At 38.5% G+C, this 24,865-nt stretch overlaps 1 protein-coding gene across 3 annotated transcripts in view; it reads right to left on the reverse strand.

Annotated features, from left to right (window-relative positions):
* The window catches only part of NEDD4L (NEDD4 like E3 ubiquitin protein ligase), a 150,517-nt gene that overhangs the window by 33,395 nt on the left and 92,257 nt on the right, over positions 1 to 24,865 (reverse strand). For all 3 annotated transcript variants that reach the window (XM_035560031.2, XM_035560029.2, XM_035560028.2), the window contains 7 exons: positions 12,146 to 12,196; positions 9,254 to 9,315; positions 9,047 to 9,149; positions 6,728 to 6,894; positions 4,974 to 5,106; positions 3,701 to 3,877; positions 1,246 to 1,320 (listed from right to left, as the gene is read on the reverse strand). In XM_035560031.2, the coding sequence (XP_035415924.1) occupies positions 1,246 to 1,320; positions 3,701 to 3,877; positions 4,974 to 5,106; positions 6,728 to 6,894; positions 9,047 to 9,149; positions 9,254 to 9,315; positions 12,146 to 12,196 (768 nt within the window). The remainder of the gene's footprint in view (positions 1 to 1,245; positions 1,321 to 3,700; positions 3,878 to 4,973; positions 5,107 to 6,727; positions 6,895 to 9,046; positions 9,150 to 9,253; positions 9,316 to 12,145; positions 12,197 to 24,865) is intronic.

Here is a 24,865-nt window from a genome sequence, read left to right on the forward strand (position 1 = left end):
ATAGTAAACTGAAAGATACATCATGACAAGGCCCAATCTGACTACACCAGTTAAAGAAATCCAGACTCCATAAGGCGATAGTAAATTAAGAAGTAGACCACCTCTGGAACAGACTTCATTAGGAATCAACTTCTAGAAGGGAGAGAAGACAGTTAAGAAGGAATTGTACTGGAAACCACACCATTGCTGGTCCGGAGAAGAAAGTAGAGAGGTGGATAGTACTTCAGAAGCACTTCTTTGAATGATAGCTATGACGTGCAAGTATAAGCAGCAAATGTAGATACACTAAAAATCTTTGAGAACACATGAAAAATTAAAGAGAAAAATACTGTGGTTACTCTAAGTGTCTGCCCAATAGCAACAGGAAAAAAAAAACAACAACAAAGGAGTGACATCAGCTTTAATAATGAACATACTAATAACGCTCTACTTACTCAATAATTCCACAGCAAATTTGTGTAATCTTTTTTATGTGTGGATTCATATGTAATATATTCCTAATAAAAATTGTAAAAAAAAAAGAAAATCCTGGAACATGTACTCCAGAAAAAAATAAAATGTTTAAAGTATTATATTGTTTTGAAATAATTGGAGCAGTTTTATTCACAAGCATAATTTGCACAATCCTATTTTAAGTTGTTTCTCTATATCTTACCACCTTTGCTAACCTCATACTTCTGTTGTAGGATGAAATATGTAGAACTATGAATTAGAGGGAAGGTGTACATAGTTATAGAGTGAAAAAGAATCTTACTCTTTTCAAAACTATCTTTGCATTTTTCTTCTGTTCTGAAGAACTTGAAGAACTCTTGAAGTTCTGAAGAACTTGCTTAAACAAAATTGCAGAAGCTGCTGCTTAAATCACTCGGATGAAAAAATTCCAACACTCAATTCTATTCAGTTCTATTGTACAAGGACTATCACAAAAAGGCTTGTTTTAACTACAGCTAGGCAAACACCAATCCTTTTAAATGTTATACAGATTTCTATATTCCAGGTAAAAACAAATTACAGGACACAATTTTTTTTTCTCTTTTTCAGACACTTTTTTTCCCTCTCTTATGGCCTTTCTCATTCTACTTTCTAATCATGATGATATTCATTTGGTTTCCATTATGATTTGGGATAGTCGTATGTCCATATTGGTAACTGAACTAGATCTGACTAGAACTCATCTAGGAAAAGATACTATTCAGAATCAGATAACGTTAAAACAAGAAGAAATAAAAATTAGCTTTTGTTTACCAAAGATAATTGAGACTGTTCAGCGACTGTATCTGTTACGCTGCAAGATCTTAATCTTGAAGAAGGATCTCTTTGCTGAAAAAAAAAAAAAGATGTCTGTAAGTTAAGATGTCTTAAAACATGGGGGTTTACTTTTCTCACATTTAATCTGGAACACTAAAAAATTGTATTTACTTTGCAGTGCCTTTGTTTTAATACTTGTATAGAAACCGGGCAAGCAACGAAAACCTGAAGTTCTCGGCATTCCATCCAGGCCTGTCCCCATACAGCCATGTTTGAGATTAATTGAGGAAAGGAAAGCATTTGGATACACATCCTGTACCTTTAGCATCCAAGTTACAATGTTTCATTGACCTAATCTAAGAGAAGAGGATAAATCATCCCATCTGGGAAAATGTGCAAGAAATTTAATTGTTGTGGAATCAGCAGTAGAGAGGAAGATTAACTCAGGATGTAATGGGAAATGAAAATACCAGAGAACTTTTGAAAATTATGTTCAAGTATCTTTGGAAGACATCTTAGAGAAACCAGAGGAAGAATAAGCAGTATAAGGGAAATATACAACTTCCGGATGAATACTGGCAATATAGTCCTTAGAAAAATCAACAGATTGGAGTCAATGCATTTCCACCTATGGCTTACTGCCATAGGTTACCAGGTAACCCTTATATTTGTCGCTTGCACGTGGGCCTAACAGGATGGGAATACCACACGGGATGACTATGTGGTTCTGCTGTCTGTGAGATCCTGAGCCTGTGGCTGGGAAGGCAATAAATTCTGCAGAACTGTCACTGGGATTACAGCCACAATGAGAGCCTTGCTGAGATCATCTGTTGGCAGTATTAAAAAATTTCCAATTTTGCTCTCAGTATATGATGTCCAGCTTACTCTTCAATAATAACATTAAGTAGAGCTTTGAAGTCTACGGTCTACAACTGACAGAGAAGTTCTCAGAAGTTAACTGGCTGGAGTTAATCCAGAAATTATATATGAAAACAAATTAACTACTTGAGATAGAACTCTAATAATCATTAGGTCACCTCTAAATATAACACTAATACAAAATAGGATTTTAGAATATACCTAATTACTAGACAGATTAGGTATGTTTTATAGGCACAAAGCTCTGTTATAAAAACCTCCTGTAAACAATTAGTATCTACTGCTATTTGACCTGGTAGAAGTATACAATTTCTCTATTGACAATCACCTTTTGAACTTATTATATAAACAGGGCTCATTCATCCTCCTAAAGTAGAAATGTCAGCATCAACAAATTCTGACTGAACAAGATGTGATTTTCTTTTTCTACTAGCAAAAACAACAAACAGTGGCAGAATACAGCAGTATTACCTCAGAGCAAAATACCGACTCCAGGAACTCTGGTTTGAACTCAGCAAGGACCAGCTGAACTACTATGAATTTCTTTGGAAAGGTCAAAGAGAAAGGACAACTCTTACATTAAAAATCCTCTGTCCCAGATGATTTTGTAAGACTAAGTGATGGCAATTCTCAGCATAAACGCATACCCGTTTCTCCAGCAAGAAAAAAAATTAGAAGAGGGACAGAAAAAAATCTAAACAACTGGAAACCACTGTTTCTTAGATGAAAATTAAGCAGATGACAATTTTGTTAAAATCGGGCATTCTAATGTAAACTGTAGCTATAATATGCCTCTTCAGAAAGTGAATGCTCCACCTTGGTTTTCAGTACTTCATGGTGAGATGGCATGCTTTATTGAGAAAAATCAGGCATTCAAAAATCAATCCAAAATCTAATACTATGAATAGTAGCCCAAAGTCTTAAAGTCTTCCTCTTCCCAAAGAGGGAAAGAAAGGGAAAGGGGAAGGGAAAGGGAGAAAAAGCAAAATATACGCATAGAGCGTTTTACCAGAACTGCCTTCTTTCAATTGTAATCCTTTGTTAGTGTTACAACAGCGGATTCAGTAATCTATGAAGGGTTTGTAAAATCCTAATATAAGAGACACCCTTTAACATAAAGATGTACAGTTAAAACAGCAAACTTTTGAAAAATTATCATATAGTAACATGGATAACGATTGAAACAGCATTAGCAGTCTTTCCTCTTTCTTTTAAAAATGCCTAGCTTGATGCTCTCTAGTATTATATGATGTATTTTGCTACACTAAAGAAATAGGAATAGAAACACTAAAGCTAAACACTAAAGAAACACTAAGGATAACAGAAGCAGACTCTCAAATTAAGCTCATACAGAAAAAAATACTGAACCTAAATTGAGAAAATCTCTTCTTCAAGGCAGTCTGTTCCATGATATAATTAAGATGCTTTTTTTTGAAAATACTTTTAACCGTGTGCTCGGTTTTTCCTAAGACAAGCAATTACTACTCATCCATATAAATGATTCAGATTACTTTGAACTAACTAAAGATTACAGTAATAGAGATGTATTCGGAAAGAGCAGTGTGTCACATACAATCAAAGAACTCAGTTGTTCCCCATTAGAATCAGGAGTGACCTGAAGTCTTCTGCTCAGTTCCTCAGATAGCTCCTGAGGACTGGTACGGGATACCGGCGATGCAGGAGGTGGTGGCAATGACAAGCTTAAGGAATCTCCACTTGCACTTGCCTCCTCTGAAATGGTTTCCCAAGGCTGACAAAAGAAAAGGAACTAAGGTAAGTGTATGTAAAGACAGACCAAGTGTCTCCTTCCCTTTGCCTTCCAGATGACTACCTCATTGTGACAAACACAGGTGTGATAATCAGCCTTAATATTTAATTAAATAAACCAATCCATAGAACACACAAATAAACATCCTCAGTATAAAGCGGTCACAGGGAAAAGATTTTCTTGTTGTTTTCAAGGTGGTGATGAAACAACGCTTTATGGTTCAACACAGATGCAAATGAAAAGATGTATAAAAATCAGCTATCATTGAATAAATTCTATTGGAAATTTTGTTCAAAATTTAACTAATGCTGCACTCTTACTAAAAACCTGTAAGAAACAACTCTCAATTTTAATTTAGAATAAAATGCATAATAATACTCATAAGTACCTGCAAATCAAATATTAACAGATGATGAGCACAGTAAGAGCTTCCGCAATCTATTTGTTGCTCTGAAGAGCATTCAGTGAATCAAAACTTTCACAAAGGATTTTGCCTGCGATTCACATAATAAAATATTCTTCAAGGTTGAATGGGATTATAGCTTTGCACAAAAAGCTCACCTAGGTGTACAAATATCTATGAAATTTCATTTAGTTAGTGTAGCTGTAAATTAAACAAACATGCTGATTATTAAGATCTCAGAATTTCAAACAGAACAAAGCACTTTGGGTGGAAAAAACAGCTTCACTTTCTTCTAAATCAAGACACTAAAGAAAACTGAAGCAAACAGCAATTCTATTCAGCACATTTCACTTCTTTTTACGACTCATTTCATAGTTATTCAAAGCAGAATACTGAAAGTGTTTTTATAAACTTATGTACAACAAGCAATGCCTGGCATTATAAATGATTGTCCTTGCATTTACATGGTATTTATAGTGCATACACTATCAGTCACTCACAAACGCACGTGACCTTGAAAGTATAGCTCTGTCTAGGATTTTCACTGTGTCACTAGTATTTATTCCAGGCAATTTCCATAAAATATTAAGCATGTTGTATATTAATTTGCTTACAAAGGAGAAACACTTTGGCTTGAAGTTTAGTTAAATTGTTAAAAGCAAAACCTTTATATACCTCAGGAATGTCTCCGCTCTCCATAGGTTCTGGTTCCAAATCCTCACTAATGTGTCTCCGAGAGCGAAACCGTCTATGGGCTGCTTCTTGGTTTATTTGTCTGATGTTGTTATCTGAATCAGATCCCACATCACTGGATAGTGGGGAAAAGAAAGAATGAAGGACAAAAGAACAAGAAAACAATGAATATTAAACTAAAACACCTACTTCTTCATCCATTGCTTCCAAAACCTCATTAATGCTTTTGATTATAATATAAAATTCATTACTCTTGCATATGTTAGGCTTCATAAATAGGAGACAGTTTAATCCTTTAATTTAAATAAAACTGGAAGCACTTCACAAATGTCATGTAATACTGGAAATTAACATTCTTTGCACATCAAAGTTGGCACAACAGAAAAATTAAGTCCCCACTCTAGCATACTAACCCATCATTGCTCATTGTTACCCAGGATAACCAGACTCAAAATACAAATGCATGTGACCTTGAAAGTGTAATAGCAAACCCTGAGGCCACCACTTTATATACACATCTGACGATGCTTTCTAGTCATGATTACTTGGTTATCTGTCAGTTAAAAATTTGTGAAGCCATGTACTTCTTGTTTCATTTAACATAATCAGAATACAAGGAGGTGCTAAATTAAATAATTTATAAGAACTAAATTTTTATAGATGCTTACAGACTGTTACCAAACAGAACAGTAGTAGTAGATGAGATTTACTTGATAAAAAGTAGAAGCTGCGTAGTAAATAGCTCAGCATTTACAAAAATAGTTCAAAACCTTCAGAATGAAATTTAATTAAATTCTAAGATAAACGCATCAGACAAAAAGAATGAACAGTGCCATAAATGCAGACAACACACATTTGCATAATTCAACTATGAATATGAACATTCAAGAAAGAACAAACATCACTTATTAGAAGCAATAGCGTAAGAATAGTAGCTACTCTAAAATAATGCAAGATGTTTGAATAACACATGATTTCAGTATAACTCATAACATTTGCGATTAAACATACTATTTAAAATGTAAACTTGCTACAGTACTATAACTAATTATAAGCAATGTGTAATGAAAGTTTGAACAGGAGCTGCACATTAGCACAAGCGTACATAAGCAATGTAGTCTACACACTGAATAGTAAAGAGGATCTCTTCAAAATCAATCAGTTTAACTTAATCAAAACTTAATAGACTTGAAATGCGTGTGTTTCTTTTGTTTGTTTTGTTTTGTTTGTTTGTTTTAATATCCTTTCAGCAGTCCCTGCAGAGGAATTTATTCCTTTTAAATTACTTACTGAAAAATTCCTTATCTATCTCCCAATACATGAAGGTACATTGTTGACGTATTAACTTCTCTTCCAGCCCTTCAGATTTCCTAGATTTTCCCAGAATATTTATGTGTATATCTGATTTGCTTGGTGTGGGGAAGTCTCTTTATATTCTTTAAAAAAGATGTTTCATTTTAAACTGAAGCTCTACAGACTTTGGTTCTCAATTTACCAGAATACCTGTGAAAATTTTCTCATCGTTTCAGATAGGTAGCAGTTAGCACCAGAATCAAAATTAGTTTGTTATTGAAAAGAAAAGCGTGCCTTTATAAACAGCTTTGTAAAAATTGTGCTTAAACTTTTTCCAACCTTGAATTCAAATCCAAAACAGTAATGTTTGTTGGAAAAAAATCACTATCCTGATGGATAATTTTGCACACACCCATAAAACATTTAACTACACTGCTACTTACATTAAACTTGGTCGATGCCATTGAGTAGTTCTGTTGTTATGGTTGACATAGTAAGTCCGCCCCAGGTTGTCAACCTTTTCTTCCCATCCAGGAGGCAGTGGAGGAGGTGGTAACTCCTCCTGACGCTGAGATGTGGAGTCATTGGAATCAACCACATCCCATCCATGCTTAGGAATCAAAAAAAAAAAAAGATTATAAACTTTGAGTTAAAGAGAAGTTGTATTATTGTTGCTTACATTACTGCATAGATGCAGATTCAGATTTTTTTCCAAAGGGAAGTTTAAAATTACTTAAATCTAGACCATACACGCATAAACTCCATGGTTATAGTGTGCACTGCATTTCTATGATAAAAAAAAAAAAAAACTAAAATCCTACCAGTCTATTAAAACAGGGATTCCTAAACTTATTTGGGTGGGCACTCTGCCTGGTGGTGGCCAGGTGCAGATTTTCAATCATGAAGCCAAACAGAACCAACTGCTAACTTTTGAACTCAAGCTGTGACCTTTTCTTCATGAAGGATAATCCTTCATTTTTCCTTTCTCTTTCCCAGCTGCTATTTTCTTAAAGCATATGGGAACTTCTATTCACCACATCTATTCTATCCTTTTGTCAAATTCAGCTGCAGCTTGCCAAATGGTCTGAAAGTTATTGACAGCAGCAAAAAAGCTATGCAAAAGCAGGACAACATACAGATGTGCAGATCATTCAACCATACCTCTTCTGGGAAAATAAACAAACCTAAAATCAATATTATTTCTAAACATATTCAATAACTTCACTTACACCACCACACTATATTTTACTCCTGTTTCATAAGCATATCCCAAAAGACTTTAATATGTAAATCTACTTGAATTCAAACTGAAATCTAATTGTCATTGTGGATTCTTCCTAGGTAAAATATCCTTACTTATGTAAGATTCAACAGGCATAAAATGCTACCTTACTGTAATTCGATTATAGTTAAAAATATTCCTTCCCCACTACTCCTCAAAAATTAAAGTATAAAATTAAAGAATAGTTGTAAGTGTGTTGATAAAACAAAGCCTAAAAGAATTTCTCTACTATTGACTAACTAGAAATGCTGTTTTCACAGGACACTACTAGAGCCTTGTGGCATTACCTTATGTATGAGTCAGGAGGACCTTGACTTAAAATTCTTTTTATTTTAAGTATCAAAGAAAATTCAGATTACATTTAGAATTTGGTAATTTCTAGGAAATTCAGATATATGGATTATTGATTATTTTATATAAATACTATATATTTATGTGTGACACAAAACTTTTTGGATTCATATACGAATTTATATACGAAATTATAATACAATATGTACAAAACATAGACAAAATACAAAAGTACTTATACGTGAACACACACACTTTCTCATATGAGATGAGAGAGAAAAAAAATTGGTTTTGAACCTGTAAACTGTCTTCATAGTAATAAGAGACTCAACACCCTGCCATAAGATCCAGACAAAGCATGGTTTTGGCTGGATACGCTGATAGGCTGGATAGCCTGATAGGCTGCTTTAACATGTGCAGATCAACGACTGCTAAGAAACAGCTCCGCTGCCTCTGTACCAGGACCAGGGCAGACCCTCTGAAAAGCAACCGCCAGAGCAGAAAAATATAGCTTGGGATGAGAGCCCTCATTCTCAAGTTACAGGCAACTGTTGTGCATTATTAGTAAAGCAAACTTGGGCTAACATCCACTCAGTCAGCTCTAAATGCTAATTAGATTCTTAAAATGCATGATGGCTGATAAGAGTGCTGAGAAATCTTTAAACCTGCTGTGCCTGCATGAGCTCTGTTCTCTGTAAAGCCAGTGCTGCCAAGAAAGAAAGAAAAGCATTTTAACAGCTAACTTGAAATGACTTCTCAGGAAGAGGTACTTAGATATTTAATACAGACCATCATGTTTATGTCAAATATAAATTACTGGGATAGACTTCTGAATTCTTCTGCCCTCTTTGCATGACTTATAAGGCCTTGAGAACGTTCACAAAAATGAAAAAAACACCACCATAACTGAGTAAGACAAACTTTAGAATTCATTGTGCCACTTGAAATACTTTGATGTACTTGAAATAGTAGAGAAAACATCACCTTATGGCTTTAAAAAAAAAAAAAAAAAGTGTGCACATGTGGTAGGGAGTAAGTTGCTACCAACATTGTTACCAGCATTTTATCTTTCAAAAATAAAACTTTTTCTACAATTATATTTGGATCTCTAATAATTTGAATGCCTCAATATGTATAAAAATGACAAAAAGAGGTTATCAACTAGTGAACTCTTGATTAAGTGTCCTACCTCAGATTCGTCCCTTTGATCATTGTTTTCTTCATCTTGACCACCATTTTTAGGCATATAAGCCATCTTCAGTCTCAAGAAACCCTTTACACGAGATTTGTGGCTAGAAAACAAGGAAAAGCATTTCATTCAATAGCCCTTAAATAGTTGCAAATAATAAATCTCGAGGTAAGAAATGTTTTAAAACACAAAGGTCTTCCCCCTCACCTTCTTGGTCTGAGAAGGAAATCCTTAAACGTGTATGGCCTTTCCATGGTTGGGTCTTCGGTCTATAAGGATTTAAGAAAATGGCACATTAAAGGGCTTGCCTACAAGTACAGAGATCTATAAAGAACATTCACATCACAGACCAACTAAGACTGCTAGAGAAGATTTGTTCAAGTAACAAAGTTATAGCAGGCAGACCTGCTACAGTATAATTACAGTGGGTGGATGTTGCTGCAGAAGAGGTCCACTAGATGTCACTGCAAATACCAGTAACGGGTTGAACCAAGTCTTGTTTGTAAGTGTACAGAAACGTTCATAACTCAGTGAAAGCTGGGAAAGACCCAGTAAACAACCCCACTCCAACTTGATGCAGTCACCCAACAGCATCGTCAGAGAAGGCTGCATCCACTTGAAGCAGTATTTTGACTGCACTTTAGAAAGCTATTAAATAAAATATTCTTCAGTTGGCTTTCATTTTTTATTTCAAAGCTGTTGAAACTTTCAAAGCCAGTTAAGACGACATGAATTATGAAATTCTGTATGAAGCAGATTTGTAATACTATCAGGCTGACAGATCACATTTTCTGATTTCCACTTAATTATGTTTCATAAAGCCTTAAATCTTAAAAACTTTATATTACATGAAAATTTCAGCTTCCTTATCAAAGTAAGTTACATCCATCAAGTCTGCGAGATCAGGCACTTTATAGGTACAAAACTAGAGATTTAAAAATGAGACGGTAAATAAAAGGACCAGAGGCCAATATACATATTTAATCTTTGGACTGTTTGGGGTACATTAACCTGTTGTACCATTGGGGCTGACAAATTGGAAGCATGAGCTGTGTTACACTGAAAAAGTAAGCACATTACCATACATGCTCCAATAAAGACCTGAGATCTAGTACCTTGGATTACCATGAAACTTTCTCAAAATGAGCACCAAGTTAGCAGGAATGTTGCTCCTTTCTACCACCTACTAAAAAAAAAAAAGGTGGTACATCTAGAAATCCCTTTCCAGCCCTATCCTTACAAACAACAATGCTTTTTGTGTCCCATTCCTCTGCTAAGCCTTTATAAACACAGAATAACCTGCCTCCCAGATTACTAATCAGTAAAAGCTTTATTGTCTGTGGTATTTCAAAGTCAATAAATAATAACTTAAAAATGAAGCCTAACTCATGATCTCAGATTTTATATCAAATGCCATGCAGTCTTTCATGGAATGAACTCTTATCCTGCAAGGCATTTCCTGCATTAAGTTTCCACTTAATCGGTGTGAGACAGACTTCCCATTTTCTCAGTGAGACAGTAGATTATAATCACATCAAGGACTTTAAAAAATGCACGATTGAGAAGTATTGCTTTTTAGTACTCTCATCTGTATGCAATGTGCATTAAACAAGAAGCTGTGTAGTTTAACCAAATATTGCAGATAGCAATTAGATAGCGCCAGAGAAAACCAGGATTTTGCCAAACAAATCAGCAGCACAGTTAGAATGAGAAAGGAAATATTTGTTAATAATTGCTCCATGATCTCTCACGGAGCATACTGGAAGGATGAATGAGGAAAACATTGATTAGAACATAAAGAATTATAGTATGCTTCCCTGAGCATCAAATTAGTACACACACCTTGATGAGCACGATGTAAGTAACTGACACAGAGTGTGAGAACAGCCCATGGGATAACACTGCTATGTTAGAGCCAGAAACAGAACGAATGACAGTTCTCAGATGCGTATCACAAGTTTTCCAGGAGAAATTTTGGAGAGAAAAAAAGTTGCTTCTGGAGCTAAACAAATTATCTGCAAATACGGAGAGTGAGGAAGGATTTTGTACAGGACTCACATTCACCTTGTAGTGAGCCTCAATGGAAGGAAGCGGGGAGTTCTGGACTACAACATTTTCTCGTTTTAGATAATGGAATATATTCTTCAATGGCAGCAAAGGAGCTCAACCAGACAATTTGCATTTTCTATTTAAAGACAGCAGAAGACTTAAAAATAATTTGAAAGAGTAAGTTTAGCATTCCACTGTTTAAACAAGAGCTAGAAAGTGAGATGCGCGCTCATGTGCGAGGCAAGTCCCTGGGGACAGGACAGTAGGGCTGTCATCTTCCTACAGAATGCCAAAGGAAAGCAGAAAGCTGCTAATTCCTCGAAACAGCTCACAGGCTGTGACATGCCTCTAGCTCTATCTCAACTCTTGCTGATGATTTTTAATTACTAAAATAATGTTTACTAAAAAGGAACTGTAAAATGCTACCTGATTGCAAAATAGACATGCACTAATATGTCCCTCATCGTTTTCTACTTCGGAGCACCATGTCTGCAGTGCACATGCAGCTTCACACTGGAGGACTCTCTCTACAGTTGTGTATCTGCTGCTTTGAGAGAGAGAATGTCTGTGCACACGCATGCGTATAAATGGAAGTATACACACAAATATGGACACAATAATACTAAAAAATGCTGCTGAAGTGCTAGGGAAGGGAATAATGCTTTTTTCATCAGAATACATTTTGATCCTTCCATCATCTTCTTCACCTATTACAGTTTATAAGCCAACAACAACAGTGTTATGACTCAAGATCAACCATAACAGACATATCCAAATAAGCATCATTGTGAAAGTCACTGCAAAGCCATTTTCCTCACATGATAACATCCATCAATAGCAAGGGGTCAAATTCAGGCAAAATAATGCTCATGCTCCATGAGTACTCAGTACTCATGACGCTTTAATTTGATGTAAATGTTTTTCAATAACTTCCATCATTCCTATGTTAACCCATTCAACTACAAAAATAAAAATAAAAATAAAAACAAATTCAAGTTTACATATCTGGTGATGACAAAGAGAGCACACTGAGACAAAAGCACTGCTTACCGGAAGGTGACTAAGTGGCACATCCACCTGACCCAGGAAGTCGTCTCTAGTCTGTCAGATAGAAGAAGAAAAAAAAAAAACAGAAAAAGAAGTCATTTTACTCCTAAAATTTTTACATCAGAAAAGCAAAAAATTATAAACAGTAATCCAAGGACAAGGAACCAAGAATAAAGGCGGTTTGGTACCATTATTTTAGCAATTACTGGTTTCTACCCCTTTATTGTTGCACTTTATCAGTGGTTACAATTAACCTATTTCAGCAGAGCATTTTTTTGTGACACTCCAAAATGCCTTCTTAGTCCACAGTGTCTACGTTAAACACTGATGAAATTCAAATGTTTTCTGTGCCAACCCACGCATAATTCAAAGCACAAAATAATAATCCACTCTTTGCATGAATTACAGTCTCCATCCACATTTGAAAAGGCAGAGTGAAATTACAGTTCATCATGTAGTTGAAACGTTCATGTCAAAGCTTGGTGACTTTTTAACTTGTACTTTAAGGAAAACATTATATCCACATCTAATGGGTACGGGAGGGGGAACCTGACATCCAATCAGTGAAGATAGAACTGCATGAGTTGTAAACATTTCTCCCCAAATAAGAATTTATCATTTTATCAAAGAGAAAACAAAGTATTAAAAAAAAAAAAAAGTAGAAACGCTGCTGTTCCAGTGACTAAGAACGCTGACTTTGCAAGGAACAGTTACGTGCTCTTAGAGGCAGCCCTTTGGGAACTCCTGCCTCTCCCACTCACCGAGCTGACCACTCGTGCGGCACTTCAGGCCTGGCTTGTGGATGTGGCTACGCCAGCGTTCGGGCCACACCGTGCCACCACAAGATGACTCATGCACAGTTATGTCTGTATGCAGACGACGACCGCTATTTTCTGTATTTACTTAAATAGAAGTAAAAAACCACCCAAAACGTGACAATGTTCTTTGCTGCCAGCTCGACCGGTGCCGTGTCTCGGAGCGAGCAGCCCGAAGGCACTGCTGGGAGGCAGCGGTGGGAGCTGGCCTCCAGGGAAGGCAAGGAAGGCCTCCCGGCCCGCCACACCACGGTGCAGGTTGGCTTTGGAGCAAGCACCGCCAGCAACCACCTGAAAATTTCCAGGTCTCAAGGTTCACGTTATCTATCTCATCTTTCCAATGCTCAGCGATGCTTGAAGATGCTCAGACTGGAACATAGGCAGTGGCCAAGTCACCCATTCACACCTGCTGCTTTAGACAGCGCAGAAATTCCCACAAGGTTTCTCAGTGCCCTTCCAGCAACACCCTTACAAGGGGTGACAGAAGGAAAGGAACGCGACATAGTAGCAGAGGTGGGCAAACTAAGGATAAACTTTGAGAGGGAGAACATGCTCTGTTATCATTCACTTCACGCTTCAGTAAAACCTAGAAAGAAATAGCTCTCAACAATTTTCTCACAAAACAGTAACGTCTGTTCAATCAATATATTCAAGAGCAGTAGATGTAATCGTTCAGTGGAAAATGTTTGCATGCTGACTGGACTGTGATTTCTTTAAAAACTGTGTCTTTAAAGCACTGCTCAGGCATTGTCTTTATCATTTAGAGACACCTCAAAACTAATTCAGCTTTTTTTCACAAATCACTAGTTTTTACAATTAACAGTTTCACCCAAAGAGCAGACAAAGCTGCAAATTCAACTAAATCTCAGGAGCCATTTTTCTTTAAAAATTGTCGGGTAAATTCCATCCCCTACCCGTCCCATTTAACACATCCCATACGCAAACCAGAAATGCAGACCACCTCCCTGCTTGAATCACATACACGTGGATGTGACAGTCTTCCCTGTTGGTTAGTAACAGAGGGCAACACAGACAAAACCAAGGAGAACACAGGCGGTACAGGTAGGCGCTGCACGGAGAGATTCCCTCCTGCCCCTTGGTGCTGCACCACCTCAAAATACCACGTGTCCCAGGAGCTCGCTGGTATCGCGCAGTACCCGGAACGTGCTGGAGCGCTGTCCCACGGGACGTCACGCTGAACAAAGCACACGCTCCTATGAGACAGGTCTAATTAGACTGGAGAAGCCGGGGCAAGATCCCCGCTGTGGGGAGGCCGAGCCCTACGCAAGGACACTGTACGTAAGGTAACGATAAGTTCGTAAAACAGTACCAATGAAGCAGAAAACACCAGTTCTTGCAGCTTATTAACAACTTGGACAACGAAGAGAATACTTTCTTAAAGACTGTAAAAGTGTATTTAATTGAATACAAATATATAATGTTTCCAGTGCTATGCACTCATGCACAAATGAAAAATAATTCCCTTTCAAATCAATCTATTTTAAAGCCAGAATTAAACCCTATATTTGCAACCTATGCCTACCACCGTTTTTTGTCCTATTTAAAAATGATGGCTTCCAGCATTTTGATGTAGATTTGACTGTTGAATATGATGCTTCCAAAGGAATGAAATTTTGGCAAGAGATGAGATATAAAGTAATTAAATAGCATATACGTATTTGCTTTGTGAGCCAGTCGCCAGGCTGGATTTATGCTTGGTATTCATTAATCTTCTAAGATACTGGTTTTCATAACAAAGCATATTGCATTAATCAAAAATCAACTGTCTGTCAGGGAAAACAATTTCTGCCAGATACTGTTAATGATACCAGATATCAGCCCTAGTGAATCCCAAATAACCTGCTGCTTATTTATAACCACACTATGCACAGAATTCCAGGAAGTGCATGCTGCTGCTTTGAAGCCAAGTTTACATATTCTTCATAGCAAAGCATTACATTTAGTATTAAAATTCATATTTTATACGATAACATAACAAAAATGCTGTTTCTGCCACAAAGAGCATGAAGTCCTACGATCCCCAAAGCATGGACACATGCTGCAGTGCTATAAGCTCATGTAGCAATGCAAAAAGAGTGCCTGCACCAAGGAGCCTGTCTCTTCCGAATTTAAGTAAAAACAGCTAACATATTTTTACAGAGTTTTGATTATTAATCTTCTTATCAGCTACCAGAAATAACTGGTAACAGGCATTGCTTTTAGAGAACTAACATGGTTCTCCCTTACTATTGGTAAATAACAAGTAGGTTCAACATCCCACTTCAATACAATTACTCCAATATCAACTAATCAGAAAAAAAAACTATGCATATCTATTTCTAGATCTGTTTATGCAGCTTTTCATTCAAGAAAAACGTAGCTCGTGCACATGGAAAATGTTCTTTACTGTCCAAATACGAAGCAGATAAGTATTTAACACTAGGAAGAAATAACTGCATGGAAATTCTCTTTGAAACACCACTTGAGCAAACGTAAAGATGCTTTTATCATGCGGTCAGAGAAGGCATCAAGTGGAAGATGCCTGATGTTGAGGACAATTTCTTCAGCCAGGTGACAGATGCTCCAACCAGAGGAGGCTCTTTACGGGACCTGCTGCTCACTAACACAGATGATCTCATCAGGGAGGGCAGGGCAGAACATTAATTGCCTGATCTAGTTTGCTATGTGACTCTACAAACAATTTCACTGGAACGACTGAGGAGGATGGATGGTACAACAGGGAGGTAGGAACTCGAGCTGTAGGGCCAGGACAGGTGTGTGTTGGGAAAGCTCATGAAGAGGTTCCCACTGAATGCTCTTGTGAAACCATGCCATTCATTGCCTCTGCCTAGGAACTAGCAACACCTGCAGAGCACTACAGAGATCTCATCATCTGTACGTGAAGTTTAAGTAGTGGACAGAAATGGGGAAGACATAAAAAGAAGAAAAAATAAAATTGAAAGATACAGCAGAATCCGTGTTGCTTTATGTTGACGTTCCTCTGTGATGCGGAGGTGAGCCTGATCAGCTGTGGTTATCAACAATCCCACAGAAGTTCAGAGATGGTTTGGCTCTCTAGCCAAATCCTGCACTGGATAGAAACACTCCACCCACCTACAATTCCCTTGGCATTTTCAGTTAATCATGGTGTTCCCAGCTTCCCCACTTAAAAATTGTTGTGTACTATTTCTGTGCGCTGTTTCAGCAGATGCCGCATTCCAGTCCTGATATTGCTTGATTTCAGAGCTGGCTGACACAACCCCTGTAGTAACTTCGATAGCACAAACAGACTGATGAGTTGCAGAGCCCATGTTATCTTTAAATTCTATTCTAAATAGATGAAAGTTATCTAATTTCAAGTCTTTTCAAATCACTGACATACTAGCAGGGTGACACCTAACATGACAGGAACAGCTGTGTGAAGGACGCTCGTGTGAACATAATTCAGTGACTATGGATCACACCATGGGCAGGTAGGGGACACCTGTGCAGGCACTGATATGATGAATACGCTTCCAGGGCCAGGCCATGAGAAAGGCTGTGTGGCAGTGAACTGATCTGAGACCAAGCTCTCCCTTAGAAGTGCAGGGGCTGGAGAGGTGAATGCAGGGACAAGAAGGCAGAACTGTATATTCGCACTTCTGCACAGTACTCATCCGCCTTAAGGGGGTTGCAGAGGAAGAACGTGAATGCAAGACCTACAAGCTGCAAGCAGAGGGCTACATAAAAAGCCAAGATGATTTATATCGTACAGTCAGTTCTCACATGTTTGGTGAAAGGCCTATAGGTCAGATCTTTATCTTTTGGTGTTTTCTCATCTTTCTTTCATGCCTAACGCCAGGAGCTCCTGGTGGGGGACTCGGTAATGCAGCGCACCACCGTGATGTGCCCTGGCGTGTAACCAAACAAGGCTGATGGGCTATTATCATTAGGGGACAATTTTAACACTGGCAGCCTTAGTCGCAAAGAATGATCAGTATGTCAGCATAAATCATCCCCTCAAGGTGCAGAAGTACATGAGGCTTTGGGGAGATACAATCGAGCTTTAAGCTGATGTTTTCTACAAGTCAGCAGCTAATGATGTGGTTTAAGCCAGGAGAAACTGGCAAAGTAAACTGAACCAATGATGAAAAAAGTGAGGTCGTGAAGAGGCGATTATCGCAACTGAGCAAATTCAGCTGCCAAATTATTATAAAACAGTATAAAATTAAGCAAGAATTAAGCAAATTTTACTTATGCGTTACTTAGGCCCTGCACTTGAGATATGATATATCACTGCCAAGTGTCACTGAAACCCTTCCCAGAGTTTTAAAGACACTCACCTCTATAGCACTACATCTTCACAGCATAAATACAATAGAGTTGCACATACCAAAAGTGAAAAAACAACTCAAGAGCAGAAAATACCTAGTAGCTTTAGATAAAACTACACAAAATCACATATTTTACCTGGACAGAGAGCTCTTTTCACCTCAATTAGCAAACTAAATACATTACACAGTGTTGTAACAATGAAGCGAAGTCCTGCTTTTGTCACTTCAGGGACAAAAACAGCACCGGTTTTCTACTTTTTTGTAGAAAAGCATTACATTTTTGCAGAAGGAGATCCAGTTAAGTCAGGCCTGACTTGCCTTTGGTAGCCTCTGCTGGCTTTTCCCGGTCTCCAGCTTCATTTGGCTTGGAACAGTTTCCAGGCAGACTCGTTCCCGTACTTTCCCAGGACTGAGGTCAGCCTAATGGGCCTGTAGTTTCCAGGTCCTCTTTCTATCCATTCGACGGAACCTGTGGTCTCCATCGCTCACCTTCACAGGCTCAAACTTCGCTTGTACATGAAGTGCGACTCCAGCTCCTCTTCTTCCCTTCCCATATTTCTGAAGGAGTTCATAGCCATCCGCTGTTTTCCCACCGCACTACTGTGACCCCCACAATGCCATACCTCCGCCTGGGCACGGAGCTCCCTTTTCCTCCCACTCCTCGCCCAGATGATGTGTGCTGGCGTAGACGCACTTGAGGTGGCAGGGCTCGGGGTTCTTGCCTTTGGAGAGGGCTGGGGAGCAGGAGCAGTCCTGCTGGCAGAACCTCAGCTCGCCTGCCTTGGTGAGGCTCTGCTGTAAGCGCAGTATGCACGTGTAGTGCAGAATCGTAAACTGTGGTTTCGATTAAGGAGGAAAACTCACGTACCAGTCAAACGAGACGATTTGTCTAACCCTATTTTCACTCTCTCCTTGCTACCACAATAATGATAAAAATAGCCTAAAAGAAAACCAGTCACTGACTCTACATTTTGTAGGAAACAGAAGACTTTACTTGTAAAAATCGTTCCTGTACGAAGCATTTATTAAAAATACATTGCAAAACTAAGTCCACACTTTTTACATACAGAAGTAGCTCATGCTTTATTTCTAGAATTTAAGACATGACAAAGAAAGAACTAAAATTAAGAGAGGGAATATTTAATGCGGAAATAATTAGATTAGAATTATAATCTATTATTACTGAAATAATTAGAACTTCTGATTTAGAAGGTGGCATTTTAACCTGTATTCAAATGTTGACAAAATAGGCATTCAGAAATCTAAACTTAGTGTTCTTAAAAGCACAACCACCACAGAGCAGTAGGCACATCACTTCTAACGAACTGCTTTCACATTTGGAAAGGCATTTAGGTGCTTCTGTCAGATTCTTTAAGTACGCAATACTATCCTCCATTTTTCACCTAACATCTGAAAAGTGCAGTTTTTGTTTTTAATCTAATTCTTTTTTGCACTATATCTTTTGTAGCATAAGACGTTCAGCATTTTTAAAAATTTGAAGACATTTCAGTAATGCTTTCTACATAGCAAAGTGGTTCAGGAAACAATATTTTACATTGCAGACTTAAGTTTTGTTGTTGAATTTGAATGCACTGTTTATTTATTTTTTATTTTTAAATAGCTCTGTTGAAAAAGAGTCTATATGAAATTTTGATTTGGAGTCAGAATTTACTACCTAACAATAATATAAAGTTAGTTCAAGTTAGTTCAGTGTTTGTGTTCAAAGCATACAATACTGTAATGCATAAAATGAACCACAGAAAAAAACAGAATGCATTCTAGTGGCTATGCTTCTTCCTATTCCAAACCTGTCTTAAAGCGAACGCACTGCAAAAAGACCAAAACTTCAATTCATTTCCTAAACAATTATCTTGACACTCATTTGTGCAGTAATAAAAGAACATTTACTGTTCCTCTAACAGCACTCTCACAAATTTAATACTAGAACAGCCATTTCAGTTAGTTATATTTTAGTTTCCATAATATTTTCTTTCTCACTGCAAACTCCTGTCTGTTGTGGCGACACAATGATCTGAATGATGCCTTTAAATTACAGATCGGGTTTTTAAGGAGTTACTTAAAAGGGAAGTAAGGGAAACAGTACATTTAAGGGAAACAGTACATTAAAAAACACAGGGCCAACCAGTAGGTTTCTATGTATTATCCTGTATGTACTAATGATACCCCCTGGAATACTGCTGCACATCAGAATGAATTTATTCTCATTCAGCCAGACCTATCACATTAAGACTTCATTACTGTAACCCCTCCGGTATCGTTTCCGCCCATTAGGAATAGTTAACGAGAAGACACCGCACAATCGGTTCCCAGGATATTACCCGCACTTGGGCACGCCTGCTCAAGGCTAAGTCTTATCTCTAGCAAGATAAAAGCGTGTAACACCCAGACAGAGGCCCTTCACAGATTAAGCTAGAAATAAAAGACACAGTTAAAGTTGCAGTTTCAGAGATGAGGCAGCAGTGCTCCCTAACAGTCACAGCTGAGCGAGAAAAGTCTATTTCCTAGCGAGCACGGACAACCGTGACAACTAGATCCTTACTAAAATGGATTAAGTAAGCTGTAGTACATAAGCATAAATTATTTAAATTTTAAAATATTTGGCTTCTGTTGCCACTGCTTATTTAAACATACTCAAAGCCATCAAGCACTTACACCAAAATCCAATGCGTTACTGAAATATGAGTAACACCCACCCCCAAACTCTGGACAATGCCAGAGAAAAGACAGCAAGTTAAAGATTTGTTCTTCATTACACTAAAACAGCTTCCTCGTTAGATCCCTCCTGTAATTAAGTGTATGACAGAGGAGTGCTGGAAGCAGGCTCCTGTTGCCTCCCTCTACGAGGGCTCCCAGCTACCCAGAGCTCTCCCTGCCTGCAGCATGCGAGCCGAGGGGTACCCGGTGGTACCCGGTGCCGGCAGCGCGGCTGCCTGCGAGCAGCCTCCGGGAAGAGGCAGCGCTGCGCGGGGAGAGGCGGCTCTGCGGGTCGGCGCGAGCAGAGCCCATGCCTGAGAGATGCTCAGCACAGGCCTGAGCCGGGAGAGGGTTGAGGAAATAGAAGCAGAGTCGCTGTGCGTAAGGGGAAGGACAGTCAGAAAGGCTCAAGCAAACTGAATGTGTTAGGACAGTTCCTGTCCCTCGTTCCATAAAAAAATGAAGGAACAAATGAAAAAAACCACCAGGACAAAAATGAAGTCATCTTATTATGAAACTTCACTATAACTCAGCAATTTACCACCGTTCCATCCATTAATACTCTAAGAGCAAAAAGGATTGGGTCACTCAGGACAATTTTTTAGAGCCACTGAAGTTGTATGTCTGTCGTCCTCTTGAAATTAAATATGTATTGCCACTGGTACAGGGAGTAGGGACCAAAACATTTTTCACACTGTGCATGTTTGAGACTGCACAGGATTCAGTAGGGAATCACAATCCTTCATATCCAACAGAGAAAGTTTTGTTCAAATTCTATATTCTTGTGTATTAAAAAAAAAAAGTACTGAATTTAGAAAACAATTACATTTTAGATAGGAAGCTAACTTTGGTAAAGTCAGCGCAAAATCCAGCCAGGTTTACAGCAGAAGGGTTGTTACAAGGAAGAGATGCTGGTGTCTCTCCAAAGCCCAAACAACTGGACTTCACTGCTTGGAGCTTTCCTCAGAGGCCCCAAAATTCTTCATTTGCTCACTCATTTTTTTTATTGCTTCTTGCCTGGGAGAGGATGCATGGAAGCCTACCTCAGCACACAGCTCTCGTGAAGCACACACCCCACGTGCTCGACCCATAGGTATTCCTTACCTTACAACTAGTAATGTACATGCAACGTGACCCTGAAGTTCCAAGCTATATTGCAGAAAAGTGATGGTGAACAAATGTAGTATAGGACACAAAACACCAACAACTTCTGCTGAGATTATGTGAAGAAAAAAGACTAAACAGTTACGGTATTTCACAAAATTGTGTAAAATACAATAAAATACAAAGTATCAGATCCCACAACTGGGGATTGCAATGTGCTCCAATTAAGGGCCAGGGAAACGCTTTTTTTCTTTCAGATATGCAGACTGCCAAAGATCTAGAAGAACGAGAACCCAGGTCAAGTTTCATTCCAGCTGATGGATGTCCAGCACAGAAGGGCAGCTGCCTTCAGCTCCCTCTGTCAGCAAGGAGAAGCAGCTCAGTTGGACTAATGAACTTTTTCATCTGGGCAGACCTCTACCGATGACAAACGAAAGCCTCCAACGACTGCATTTCTCTATCAGCTAGGTGCCTAAAGTTAGCTGGCATAAATGCAGGCCTTGGCACTCTCGAGACAAGAATTCTGTGATCATCCCCATAGAACTGCCTATTTTATTTAAACTCACCCCTTGTGTTCTAGCAAACGTTTGTATTTTTTCCTTTCAAGATTATTCACTGTGAAGGACTGCTGCTCAGATAGCTCCCCTTCGGAAACCAGTAATTCACAGAGCCATAGTGAGGGGATTTCTGAAATGAAGTATAACTGTAGCTGGGAACTGCTAATAACGGTAATCAAGAGAGGCAGGCCTGGGGAACCCTGCAGTGGTGCACAGATTAAGCCGATTATAAAGAGTATAATTAGCTGGCAAATTGTTCATTAATACCGCCTTGTGTTGCAGACAATACGAACCATTCAAATGGCACAGATCTTTTACCTTTCCTCCTTTTTCTATTACCACTCCTTCTTTTCCCCTCTTCGCTAATCTACTTATTCTACCTTTTGCTTAAGAAGTCCTACTTTTCCCTTTCTGTTTCTTTTCCTTATCAATAACAGTCTTGCCCTCTATCCAGCCTTTTGGGTTTCAGCATACACCTGTCCTTCCATGACCAATTTTTTTTGGCATGCATGTACTTTCTTGGCAGAAAGCACTTAAGAAATATAAGCCACAGAAAAGCCAAACGTTGTAAGAGTATAAATGCTCTAGTGTGCTGGAGGGATTCATGTTCCCACTACAACGTATTCCAGTGTTTATAACCCTATAACACATCCTGGACAACTGCAGCAATTGAGATCTAAGAGCTCAGGAAGCAACACGTATGTATAACCCTTGCAACCATGCTGAAAGATTGCCAACAGGATAGCAAATAAAGTTAAAAATCAACATAACCTCCTCCTGAAATTTTAGCTTTTTCTGCTTAATCTTGGAAAAAACAGCTGAAAAGTATGACAGCGGTCTTTTTTTCCTATATTGTCTTGACCATACACTAAGATTTGACAGGAGGAAGCCGATGATAGGTTTAGAGCATGTTGGAACGCAGCTGCCTTTGAAAAACACTAAGAATACTTTACTTCTATGGGAATTGAACATGGACAAAACTGAAAAAATCCGTAAGTCATAATTAATCATCTCAAATATTTTCTCTTCTATTAGAAATATTTCTCTTAAAATCCATCAAGAATAGAACAGCTATTTTAATAAGGAGCTCAGAAAATAGAAGGATTATTTGGACGTCATTTCCATAAGGCATAATGTGTATATATATATATATATATTCTGCAAGCAAGATGGCATACTTTGTACATTTTCTAACCATTGATTTTTCACTCTGCAGCTCTTCTTCCGTCATTTGCTGACTTTCTCCCTATTAATAAAAGTAATGTGCAAGTAGGGATCTGTGGCAAAAGAATCGTTTCAGTAGTGCAAAACCAGCTCTTCACAAATAACCATACTTTCAGTCGCCCGTCACACACGGGACTCCTTTCGTTGTGCTGATGTAGGATTCCTTTATTACCGAGTACCATTCCTGAATGTGTTTTCCTGAATATGTGCACTACTGTGTACCAACCTCAAAGTAGCAGTACAATATAACAATACATGACTAAAGGAGATATAAAGGCCCCAGTTTTCCATTCAACCGACTCACTCATTCCTGCTATTTTGTACTCTCTTTAACCATGCTATAGACTTGGGCATAAAGCCACTATAAACAGTTCAAGGCAGTATGAAAGACCAGTAATCCCCACAGTGCTTTGAAATTCGCTGTAACCTGACCACATAACACAACATACTCAAATGACCAGAGGCAGATTTTGAAAGCCACTAAATGTTTATCTGACCCCTCGCGAACTCTTAAAAAACACTTAGCTGTAGGGGCAGACAAACAACTAACATTTATACAAGCCACAACTCCCACTGAGAGCAGATCTGTTGTGTCCAGCTACCAGAGTCACAGCTCCTCCACCACAAAGCTTAGTCGCCTTTTATTCTGGAGAAGCTGAAGGTGCATCGTCAGTAGCAACGTTCTAGAAAACTGAAATTTAGACCAGCCCCAGTAAAATCGTAGAATCAGGCTTTTGTTTAAAGACTGCATACCAGAGCTCCAGCGACATTTTCAAAACCCTGCTCCTCCTGAATGATGTGTGAGTGTCCTATAAATTGCCAGGGATGAAAGGGATCAGAAGTCACATTAAGCACCTTCTCCAAGTATTCAGTTATATTACATTAGTAGCCATCAACATGTTTATCTTGGACCATGATGCAGTCCTTTAGGTATGCGGCTGATGGAAGAATCGTAGACTGAGGTTAAACAAAAGAGAACAATGACAACAAAAAAAGGTGAAAGTATCAGGAGGCAGAGAAATGGGATAGCAGTAACGGCATCACAGAAAGCATGCTGACATTTATTCAGGCAAAATTTTCCAAAGCTACTAAGTAAGTTCTTTCAACAGTCTGATCCCAGTAGTGCTTATGTTTGAGAAGGCATTACACTTGGCAGTATTTGAAGTAATATTTTTGGTTTAATGATTTTCCTAACGTTAAGAGGAAATGCAGCAAATACCTTGTAAGAATTCTAAATGCCATGCGTATCGGACCCAAGAACACACAATACCTGCTGTTTCTTCGGGCACTGAGGAGAAACTGCCATGCACTGACCAGAGAGAAATTGGGAAAGTGCCCTGTGATGAGGTGACTTTGGTTTATTTAATTCTTCAAGAAAAACATAGTTACAAGTTCATGTAGCTCAGTCAAAAATATTTCCTGTAAGGTCTTTACGGTGGGTAACTACTCACTCAGGTTGCAGTCAAACAACAGTGTAATTGGTGATACAATTTCTCCATGTGAAAATTAAAGAACATAAGTGAGATTTTGTACAGTGCGTTACTTTTTTAAACCAGTGATCAATCTATTTTGTTTGTATCCTGCACAGTGAGTTGATGCTTACATATTTACTTTTGATTATAGCAAAACCAAAAAAAAAAGAAGAAAAAACAGGAAGGGCAGAGACTGCAGAAATATTTGCTGCAAATGTTTGGTCAGAAATGCTAATTCCCGTAAGATTCAGGAACGTAACAAAAGGCAGCAAAGAGTGCTCTCCAGCTCCGAGCTCTCAGAAACTTGAGAGAAGGAGACAGCATTGGCTGTGGAAGGGCACACAGCGCAAGGAAAACACACACATCAGCTCCATGGAGAATGGAGCTGGCGCTGCAAACTGAAGACTCCGAATTCTTTTCTCCCTCCTCTTCCCGCATCTGTTTTGGCTGGCATCCGGCACAAGAAATCCAACTGATGTCACCTGCCCAGGCGAGCACTGCTGTGATTCACTGCTCGAGACAA

Source organism: Cygnus atratus, chromosome Z (assembly GCF_013377495.2).
Source record: "Cygnus atratus isolate AKBS03 ecotype Queensland, Australia chromosome Z, CAtr_DNAZoo_HiC_assembly, whole genome shotgun sequence".
NCBI lineage: Eukaryota > Metazoa > Chordata > Aves > Anseriformes > Anatidae > Cygnus > Cygnus atratus.